The following is an 11494-nucleotide window of genomic DNA, read 5'->3' on the forward strand; positions in this document are numbered from 1 at the left end:
ACCTCTCCCAGTGCGTACGCAGAGCACGCCCTGGTGACGTCATGGAAAAAAGAACCAATAGGAGACGTCTGAACTTAGAGTAACACGTCATTCTAGTAAAGTACAGCAGCCGGCAGATAGGAGTGAGCCCCTCTCCGTCGTCTTCTGTTCTCCTGTACATCCGTCGGCTTTTACCTCCAAATGCTGTAATTTGTTTTCAGCAGAATAGACTGTTTAGCTCTTTGACTAGACCCGAGGCCAACCTGATATAAAAGGTAAGCTCTCGTCTTAATTTTGCTCGAAAGTAGGCCGCCTGTTTTCTGCTTCCATTTATGAAGGGGACAGGAAGTAGGTTAATGCTACATTCCGTTAGCCAGTTTTTCAACGTAGCGTTTATCGAGAGAGCACTGGTGTGTCATTTGGCAACGATGATGATTAAAATAACATTTGCTGTTAATTACATTGGGTTTCTACAACCACCGTGGTTGTTATTCGTGTGTCTCGTTGTGCGACCACACACCGCGAAAACGGTTATATTTGAATGATTTCTGAGTAGAAATGCTGTTCAAGACACACAGCTAACGTTAACTTACTGACCTTCACTGGTGGGTTCATCAGTGATGTTACATGGCCTGTAGCCTGTGTTATACACTTCTAAGTAATCAGGTTCACTATACTGTATGACTTGCTCTAAACAGTGATGTCTGTGTATGATTGAAAGTAAAGGATGACGGTACTTTCCCTCAGAGTGGTACCCCCCATATCATGCCCCACATAACAGTATCACTTCCACTCCCCTTTCTGTAGATATGGCTAGTCAAAGGTCACAAACAAATAGAAAGAAACATTAGATTTGGGGCAGCTGACAATTCTTTTTCCATTATTAATTAATCTCCTCAAGGTGATGTCTTCAAAATGTTTGTTTTATAGTTTAAAACTCTAACTTCCTACAGACATGACAGAGATACGCAGCAACATCCTCACGTTTGAGTAGCTGGGACTATGGAATGTTTTGTGTTCATGCTTGAAAAGTGACAAATAACTATTACAATAATTGCAGATTATTTTTGTCACCTGACTAATCTGTTACTTATTGCCTAATTGCTTCAGCTCTAAATGGATACTTGAATCACCCAACTAAAGTTATAGTGTGGATAATTCTTTTGTCAGAGGTGTTTTTTAGCTACTGAGAAATTCATCCCCTCTTTTTGTCCCTTATTTGTTTATTTACTAAAAGCAAATCAACAATTTTTAACAATCTGTTGTTGTACTAGAGCTGAAATGATTAGATGATTAATTGATTAGGTGAAGTAGGAGATTATACAGTTATAGTATATTGACAGAAAATGAATCGTCATCTATTATGAGAGTAATTTTTCAAGCAAAAGTGCCAAACATTTCCTTAGTTCCAGTGTCTGTTGTGATAATTTGCTGACTTTCATTGTCTTATGTGATAGTAAACTGAATATCTTTGATCAGACTGTTGATCAGACAAAACACATCACCATAATCTGACATTATATAGACCAAATGATTAGTTGATTAATTGAACAGATAATCAGTAGATTAACAGACAATGAGAATAATCAATAGTTGCATCCCTACCTAGTACACAGTTGTCAGGTTTACAGTAGTTTAACTCTCTATGAATTGTATGCCCAGCTGAACAGAAGATTGCAACTTTAGTTTTTGCCGTCTTTTCAAATTCGTCTCATAATATGACTGAAATATTGTTTTATTGTGTCCTGTGATAGCGGTGAGAAAGAGGGAGAGTACACAGTTGCTACAACAGGAGTCCTGGTGATGCTTTGCTTAAGGCGTCATTGATTTTTCACTGACACATGCCAACAAAGGTGGAGCTTAAAATACCTCTGGGATTCCACTACACTGCACTCTTCCTCATCAAAACACGCTGGTCAGGTTTCCTGGTGACAGCTTTGTGCGTCATGCCTTCAAGTATCTACGTCTTATCCTACAAAAGAACACCTGTAATAAAAAAAGCAGGTGTTCACTGACAGTAGCCAGTAGAATAGAGCAGGTAGTTTTAGAGAGACAGACAAAAACAGGAGCGAGTTCAGAGTGTCATAGTGATTATCTCCAGGTCTTCCATTAGACTGACAACCTCACTGGGCTCTTTCTCTGCTGCAGCTCGGTGATGGCGACCTACCAGGAGTTCATCCAACAGAATGAAGACAGGGACGGGGTGAGATTCAGCTGGAACCTCTGGCCCTCCAGCCGTCTAGAAGCCACCAGGCTTGTGGTCCCAGTCTCCTGCCTCTTCACACCCTTGAAGGAGAGGCCTGACCTGCCCCCGGTCCAATATGAACCAGTGCTGTGCAGCCGTGCCAACTGCAAGGCAGTGCTCAACCCACTGTGGTGAGTTACACAGAAAAACAATGCCCATTCTTACTGATGTGTACTTTTTGCTATCTTTAAGCTGCATAACATTAGATAGCAATAATGTGCGTATTTAGCCTTTATTTTGACGTGGTGGTGTCATTTTGCCATCTTTTACATGGGAATGGTTTAAAAAGCATCTATGAAACTGTCCTTTGCCAACTGTGTTCTTGATATTTTCTAATTTTAGTACTTTTTGAGTAAATGTAAATGAGGATGACTGTAGGTTGCAGTAATTTGAATTTGTTGCTGTGTGTTTATTTGTTGATGCATCAGCTGCTGAGGTCTTAACATTTGTAACTGTAGTACTTCAGTTTTAAGTTGTAGGTGTGGTACAAAAGAACTTGACATACACCTTGTGCAGCCGCCCACTATCGCTCACAGTTACGCTCCCGCCAACTGGATGCAAACCCTAAATAGTTTTGATCCCTCTTTTACAGTCAAGTTGACTTCAGAGCAAAAATATGGGCGTGCAACTTCTGCTTCCAGAGAAACCCGGTAAGTACTGACGTTGACAGGATAATTTTAGAGCTGTATTCGATATTCATAGTTGCCATCACTTTTACAAAACCTGCATAACTACATGTGGACCAGCAACATTCCTTTATTAGGTTGGTTAATCTGATTCTCTCTGTGTTTCTGCAGTTCCCTCCCTCTTATGCAGGTATATCAGAAGTGAACCAGCCAGCTGAACTCATGCCACAGTTTTCTACCATTGAGTACATAGTGCAGGTAAATACCACACACATGTCTGCACTCTGACCTCAGCCATGTGCATGGAGATTATATGTACTGAAAATGTACTGTGCAAAGGTGAATATTAACGATTTTGGATAATGACCTCCATACGTGAGGAGTTCTTATATTTATTTTTCAGCCAGGGGCAAATGTAATATATATAATAAATGCCCATAGTTTTAAGCACAAGTAATTAAAACTTCATACAGCTATAAGATGCATTAGTAATCGAAATAATACAAAAACATCCTTGGTTTAGCAACTACAGAGTGCCTGACTGCTATTGTGGCTACTTCATAAATAATGCATATGGTTTTCAGAGTAATATAAGCCGCTGACGGAATCACATTGTCTCTGCGAGTGCAAGCTTTTTCAAAAACATACATTCACAAACAGCAAACCGAACATTAAACATGAATTCTTTTAAATTCTCTTTGCAGCGCGGACCTCCGACTCCTCTGATCTTCCTCTATGTGGTGGACACATGTTTGGAAGAAGAGGACCTCCAGGCCCTCAAGGAGTCCCTTCAGATGTCGCTCAGCTTGCTTCCACCCAACGCCCTGGTGGGCCTCATCACATTTGGACGCATGGTCCAGGTTCACGAGCTCAGCTGTGAGGGGATCGCCAAGAGCTACGTGTTCAGAGGCACCAAGGATCTCTCCTCCAAACAGATCCAGGTAAAAGGAGGGGGGAAATTAGAGAGATTGATATGGGAACTCTGGGGAAAAGTGATAGTAAATAATTTTTCAGATTCAAAGGACAGTTTTGGTAGAATAAAGTTAATTTTCACATGTATGATGTTTCAAGCTAAGTTGGATGCCACACTGGGAAGACTTAAACTGAACATAGTTGGATTTAATATTATTACAATAAAAAATGTTTCTTTTTAGTTCACTTCAAATCGCCCTCGCTGTATTCTCCCAGGGAATTTGTGCTTTTGAAATCTGTGGAACAAAGCAGCTGAGATCTTTGCCCACTATCAATGTGTGTGTGTGTTTTGTGTGTTTCAGGAGATGCTTGGTTTAACAAAGCCAGCAGCAGCAGGACAGCAAGGACGCCCACCAGCACCTAACGATGCTGCGGCCTCTTGCAGGTATGGAGGAGCAGCAGCAGCATATCCCATGTGTCTTTGTCAGTTAATGGTAGCCATTTCTCCATGTTGAAGAATGCTTTTCTTGTCTAATTTGTATGTGTGTGTGTGTGTTCATATCCAGGTTCCTTCAGCCTGTACACAGAGTGGATATGAATCTGACCGACTTGCTTGGTGAACTTCAGAGAGACCCCTGGCCCGTTCCTCAGGGTAAACGGCCCCTCCGCTCCACCGGTGTTGCACTGTCTGTTGCTGTTGGACTGCTGGAGGTACAATACACGCACACACACACACACTCACAGACAATAATGTAGTTATAAACTCAACAAATGAATTAGTAGTAATTTATTGAGGAACCTGAACTTTAGCCTCTTCAAGATGACTGTGCCACATGTAACCGTTGAGAAACACACACACTCCGTGATGATTATCTTCTGCAGAAACAGTACTTCTGCTTTGTTGGTTCAAAGGCCGATTCCTGTTTGCCTTCTGTCTTTTTCCCTCCATCATCATTATCCTCTCTTCTCCTACTGCTAATCTGTGTGGTTATGTAACTGACTGAGTACAACAGATCATTCCTGCTGTACTCTACTTTAGCAGACAGAAGATGAGGCCTGATTAGAATAAATTTGACTCTTTCAGTGACTTCAGATTCACTGATTCGTTAGGAAGCATTTGACTTGATGAATGGGTCTTTTACGTTTATGGCAGAGCTGCAAAAAGCAGTCAACATCCACTATCAGCTAGTTTAATTGTTCTCAGTGAATGAGTCAACTTTCTCCCTTTTTTCTTAATGAATCCGTGTTTGCTTCCTATTGAATGTTCACATTATATTAAAAGCTCCTTCCAGGGGCTTTGTGATTACGTGGCCCGGTTCCAAATGTCTCAGTGTGTCTCAGACTTTCCCAGACTCCTGGACTATGGACTTTGTTGTAGTGTTGGCTGAGAGGTTTGCCCTTTTGCTGAGAGTGATTCCCTCAAGGCTCTCATTCAGATTTATTACTCTCTTTACATATTCAGTCACTTGAGGCAGATTTGTTTTAATAGGATGGAAAATAATTTAATCCTGGATAAAATAATTAAGAATTTTTGTATTATAATTATGTTTTATTTGCTGTTGTGAACCCTACTTACCCATACTCGGCGCCATCAAATGTCTTTAAAAAATGTCCCTTTATAGATCACTGGTGCTTTATTTGCACAAGTGATCCTCAGTCTTAGCTTCTTTCCCCGCTGACACTCTTCTTTAAAAGGCAAATTTGAGAACTAGGTCACTAGTACATTAGTGCTCTTTATTCACATCCATGGCCCAAAACAGGGATTTGGGACAAGTACTACAACACAGTACTGACCATTTTACCCACAATGGCGCCAGTTTATGAGCCGTACAGATGTGCAACAGGAAATTAATATGGATCTAAATAAGTGCATACTGTACACTCACTACTTTATATTGTATTATTATTGTATTTTTTCCTTAAAGGAGATTTTAGATAATACAAAAGGCAATTTGTATGTGTTTTATTGATGCCTTTAAAGCTTTTGATCATATAAATCATGAAAAATGAACAAATCATATCAAAGAGGGTTTCTAGTGAGAATCCTGGTTTTCTGGTATGCTCATCAGACTATGAGAGTTAAATGGGAAAATTCTGTATCTGTTCAGTTCCATGTGAATAATGGAGGTCGAAAGGGCGGTATTTTGTCTCCTTCTCTTTTTAACATCTATAGGATGATCTGTCAGTGCAGTTAGAAGGATGTGGAACAAGTGTATGGTTGGTAATGTTCTCATTAACCACCTTATGTACACAGATGATTTGGTGATTTTCTGTCCATGTAGTGCTGGACTTCAACAGTTATTGAGGGTACGCTCACAATATAGTATAGATATCAACATAATATAATGCAAATAAGAGTAATATTATGATTTTCAGAAGTAAAAGACAGAAAATGAGTATTTAAACCATTACATAAACAGTGATCTATCGATGAGACATCTTATCACAACATCTTAGATGACATTTACAGACTGTTGAAAGTTGTATGCACAAGCAAATGTTGGCTCATAAATTTACTGTGAAGTCCTCTCTTTTTAAAGCTGTTACATACTGCCCACCCGCGGTGTTGCTACAGAAAAGGCAGCATGAAGAGACTCATGGTGGCTTATAATGACAGACAGGTTCTTGTCAAGAATGTGGAACCGTTGGTGTTTCATCCTGTATGCAAATGTCTGATCGTTGTGAAATGTCTCTTTTTTTTTGTTTTTCTTCTTTTCTTTGTTGAATTTTATTGTGCTATGGGCCCCCCATGATCTGTGTCCTTAATAAAGTCTGAATCGAATTGAGTAGAATAGTAGAATAAAATTCTTACCATTTTAAATTGTAACTTGAGCGGAGATATAACGGCACTTGCTGGAACTAAAAATCAAATCCTCCTCTCCTCATCCTCAGGGTACATTCCCCAACACAGGGGCTCGTGTGATGCTGTTCATCGGAGGGCCCCCCACCCAGGGCCCAGGCATGGTGGTGGGTGATGAACTGAAAACTCCCATCCGCTCCTGGCATGACATCCAGAAGGATAACGCTCGCCACCTGAAGAAAGCCACCAAGGTGAACAAATGCATGAATCCTCTCATACAAATCTTGGCATTTGCAACAGTACAAAAAAAAAAGACTTTATTAAATTCATATCAGTTTCTTAAAGTGTACTGAGTATATTTCCACTGTTATAAAGCTGTTGTTTCATGTTTTTGCATGACACAGTACTACGAAGCCATGGCCAACCGTTCAGCAGTAAACGGCCACTGCATTGACATCTACGCCTGTGCTCTAGACCAGACCGGACTGCTGGAGATGAAGTGCTTATCTAATCTCACTGGGTACGTCAGCACTTACTATTAAAACAGTTCAGGGTGTGGGCATCATATTTGTCTAAGTATTATGGATATGCAATTCTTAAAGGATAGTTTAGAATCTTAATGATTTGTTGTGCTGTATTTTCAGGGGCCACATAGTGATGGGAGACTCCTTCAACACCTCTCTGTTCAAACAAACCTTCCAGAGAGTCTTCAACAAAGACTACAACGGAGACTTCCGCATGGCCTTCGGAGGCGTCCTGGAGGTCAAGGTAAAGAAGTGATTGTAGTCATTTATACATACACGAATTTCTAAAATTCCACAATCATCCATATCAGAGCACAGGACAGATTTATACCTACCTCACAAAAGTTGAATTAATATCTCTCTTTCTGTCTGTGTAGACATCAAGGGAGCTGAAGGTGTGCGGGACCATCGGACCTTGTGTTTCACTCAACTCCAAGGGTCCCTGTGTTTCAGAGAATGTGAGTCATTGTCCCCGAAACTGGGACATTCAGATTCCTTGGTTCACACAATAGGTCATCTGAGAGCTGTTCTTTACTGGCATTCACCATAATGTATTCTCTGTTTTGTGTAGGAGATGGGTATTGGCGGCACAAGCCAGTGGAAAGTGTGCAGTATCAACCCCTCCACCACTTTGGCCATTTATTTTGAAGTGGTGAATCAGGTAAAAAAAAAAAAAAATGACGGGATTACTGTAGGTTGAGTAAGTTAAGTTAAGAGGTTAAGTACAGCTAATCACATCAAGGAGTGAATAGTTGTGATGGTGGGTTTGTTTAGCGAAAAGTCTTCAAACAATGGCTTTGTATGTGGTTTCTTGCTTGTAGTAGAAGGCCTTTTGTCAGTGCAAAGAGAGGGAATAAGAAGGCGATGAACATCTCACTGTCTCCTCTGTTTTTGTGTGTGTAGCACAACGCACCAGTCCCTCAGGGCGGCCGAGGGGCAATCCAGTTCGTAACCCAGTACCAGCACTCCAACACACAGAGGAGGATACGGGTCACCACCATCGCCAGGAAGTAAGACTGGTTTTATGTTTCACAAATACAGTTTACAGTGATTTATTACAGACAAGACTGCACTTAAAATTGTACTTTATTCTAGGTCAACATTGCATATTATTGTTCACAAGCTAGTTAATTTTGCTGCTGAGTGTATTGTAGAAAGTGACAGCTTGAATCAATATCAGCCAAACAAAGGATGTTTACATTCCTGCAATTTGAGATGAAGCCTTCGGAGACCTTTATGCACGTGCGTCATTCACACCACACCCATATTCACCTGCTTTCTTCTCTCTCGCTTCCCTCCTCCCTACTCAAGCTGGGCAGACGCACAGTCCCAAATCCAGCACATCGAGTCGTCATTCGACCAGGAGGCGGCCGCCGTGCTCATGGCTCGCCTGGGAGTCTTCAGAGCGGAGTCGGAGGAGGGACCGGATGTCCTGCGTTGGCTTGACAGGCAGCTTATCCGCCTGGTGAGTGGCACGCCCCCAAAACTAACTGCACCACCTGCTCTTTGTGACGCAAAGAACAATGCGTCGTTGGATTTGTTTGGAATGTGGACTATAAATAGCTAAAACGTCATTCTGCAGGTGTTGTGGTAATCCTATGATGTGCTAGGTTATATAAAAAGGTTTTTCTCCGGCACATTTAGTGTTTAAACAATGTTTTGTCTGCCTCGGTTTCAGTGTCAGAAGTTCGGCCAGTTCAATAAAGACGATCCTACATCTTTCAAACTGTCAGAGTCTCTGTCGCTTTACCCACAGGTAAACTTCTACTATTTCATGAATGTGTAAATAAATAATCAATTGAATTACACAGTCTTTATTAATTTGATGTTCCTGGGACCTAATTCCTCTCTCCTCCACCTGCAGTTTATGTTCCACCTGCGGCGGTCGCCCTTCCTGCAGGTGTTTAACAACAGTCCAGATGAGTCGTCCTATTACAGGCATCACTTTGTCAGGCAGGACCTGACCCAGTCCCTGATCATGATCCAGCCCATCCTCTACTCATACTCCTTCCACGGGCCACCAGAGGTCAGCCTCACACCCTCAACACCATCATTAGTGTTCTATGTATCCCACTGGTCGCAGAGCATCTGGCCTGTCCTAGAAGTTTCCTCTAAATGTCTTTTTATATGAAATGTCTGTCAGTTTTTGTATTCTAAAACCGTATCCTGTGTGTATCTTTTCTTCATAGCCTGTGCTCCTGGACAGCAGCAGTATCCTGCCAGATCGGATCCTGCTGATGGACACTTTCTTCCAGCTGGTTATCTACCACGGAGAGGTGAGTAAGCAGACCACAGACTAACCAACAAAGCATCTGTTCATTTCACAAGATTTGATTTGTCTCCATTTCAGCTCCAAAAATCTGTATATCTGTTGTCTCCATAATTTCTTTCTTGAGACTAAACAGCAGACATGACTTAATTCTGCCATTTTCCTCACAGACCATAGCTCAGTGGCGAAAGGCAGGCTACCAGGAAATGGCAGAGTATGAGAACTTCAAACAGCTCCTGCAAGCTCCACTGGATGACGCCCAGGAGATCCTACAGACTCGCTTCCCCATGCCACGCTACATCGACACAGAGCACGGAGGCTCACAGGCTCGCTTCCTGCTCTCAAAAGTCAACCCCTCACAGACCCACAACAACCTCTACGCCTGGGGACAGGTACTGTATTATAAGCTACAATGTACTTTATACTTTATATTTTATGTACTCTATCAATTCTTTCAGGGTTTTTTTTTGTGTGTGTATGTGCTTCTTAAGCTTCTTTTAAATGTGAGAGCATATACATTCACATTCATTTTAAATGAGATGATGTCATGCGCAGCCCCCTGACAGTTTATTCCGCATTCATAAACATAAGTAACTATGACACAATTTCTGAAAAGTTTCCAAAATGTGTCATTTCCTCCTCCAAATCAAGACTTTAAATTCCCTGGAGGTCTGCAGCCCTGAGTGAAAAACAATCTGCAGTGACAACTCAGAAGATTTAATGTTACACTGTCAGCAAACACAGGTCTTGGATTAGCTGACCTCTGAGTCTAAGTGGGGAAGATTGAAAGCTGAAAATAGCATTAATCTCTTATTTCCCAAGTCAAGTAAGAGCTGAACCATAACCTGCTGTATACAAACATTGTGAATATATATCTACAGCAGCCTGAGAATGAGATTATCAAGAGTTCTTACATAAACTAATCTTATTGATAAATGCATTTGGTTATTAAATTGATCAGAGTTATGCCATGAAGGAGATGGTTGAAAGGAAGAGTAAAACACTCAACCACTATCTTTATCCCTCCCCTTTTGCCTGTGCGACTGTAGGAGACAGGAGCCCCGATCCTTACAGATGACGTCAGCCTGCAGGTCTTCATGGACCACTTGAAGAAACTGGCTGTGTCCAGCTCTGCGTAGATATCCACAAAATGGGGAGAACATAAGAAGAAAAAGAAGAAGAAGGAGTGATACAACATTCCTGTTCTGCTATAGGGATCCATTAACATTTCCCCTGTTTTTGTAAAGGAGCCAAACCCGGAGAGTCTACTGTATGTGCTTGCTTGATTTTTACTGTGCTCTGTCTTGAATCACATGTGACATTTCCATGATATGAAAGGAACAGAACAAGGGGGAAACTGCACATTCCTGTATTAATGAAAGAAAACAAGTGACATTTCTACTCATTTTCATTAACTTGTTATTTATAAGAAACGGCTCCAGTACTCCAGAACCAGACTGTCTTCAACCAAGCAATATCAAATTCTCTGTTTTCTATTTTACGACCTCTGACATGCAGAATGATTAGAGTACTAATTAATTTGTTTGTTCTCTCACTGTTTGTCCTAAAACGTGTATCCACTGCAACACACTCAGTTGAAAGTGCTGTTTAATAGGACGCATATATATGTTTGCTTTGTCTATAGCTAAAGATGACGTGTCTAGAATTAATAAATTATAACGGTACCTCTAACGCTGGTCAAGGAATGTGGACAGGGCGAATCAGTCTTCACACTGACTGCTTGTTAATCACAGTATATTTGAAAGTGACAAGAAAAAAAACAAAAAACGATCCAACATGGATTACCTTAAGTGTTTTCCAAGAAAATTCCCTCTGAATGACAAGGATTAATGTTCTGAGGAATTGAAGTCAATCTCATCGACTCAAGTGAGACATTTGATGACTGTTTTCAATGACGAACATTTAGATTTATTTTAACTTCATAGGGCGCTCTATAGTTTAGTCCACTCATCCCGTCTTGTTCACCATCTGGTATTTTGCACCCAAGGACTGCCTAAGTGTCTTTGTAATCAAACTTTAATATACTGTACGGCTGTATAAAAGGGACAGTTGTTTGATTTAGATCCTGTCTGGATTCTTAATGCTATCCACATAAAGGCCTGTTGGCACGAAAACGCA

General features: G+C 41.1%; 1 protein-coding gene across 1 annotated transcript; it reads left to right on the forward strand.

Moving 5' to 3' along the window:
- Positions 1 to 78: 78 nt before the first annotated feature.
- Positions 79 to 11494, forward strand: sec23b (SEC23 homolog B, coat complex II component). The gene is made up of 19 exons (XM_067583945.1): positions 79 to 254; positions 2128 to 2355; positions 2817 to 2874; positions 3022 to 3108; positions 3555 to 3791; positions 4125 to 4207; positions 4329 to 4473; positions 6655 to 6813; positions 6967 to 7082; positions 7207 to 7330; positions 7464 to 7544; positions 7658 to 7747; positions 7990 to 8096; positions 8398 to 8551; positions 8765 to 8842; positions 8951 to 9112; positions 9276 to 9362; positions 9526 to 9747; positions 10405 to 11494. The coding sequence occupies exons 2-19, from the start codon at positions 2135 to 2137 to the stop codon at positions 10492 to 10494; spliced, it is 2301 nt and encodes a 766-aa protein (XP_067440046.1). The 5' UTR covers positions 79 to 254; positions 2128 to 2134; the 3' UTR covers positions 10495 to 11494.

Source organism: Thunnus thynnus, chromosome 3 (assembly GCF_963924715.1).
Source record: "Thunnus thynnus chromosome 3, fThuThy2.1, whole genome shotgun sequence".
In the NCBI taxonomy this organism is placed as follows: Eukaryota; Metazoa; Chordata; class Actinopteri; order Scombriformes; family Scombridae; genus Thunnus; species Thunnus thynnus.

Bases quoted from the DNA above. Each gene is read 5' to 3' on its own strand.
- sec23b (XM_067583945.1), top strand. From the start codon at position 2,135: ATGGCGACCTACCAGGAGTTCATCCAACAGAATGAAGACAGGGACGGG. The intron at 6,814-6,966 runs GTGAACAAATGC...TGCATGACACAG, and splicing joins ACCTGAAGAAAGCCACCAAG to TACTACGAAGCCATGGCCAA. The intron at 8,552-8,764 runs GTGAGTGGCACG...CCTCGGTTTCAG, and splicing joins ACAGGCAGCTTATCCGCCTG to TGTCAGAAGTTCGGCCAGTT.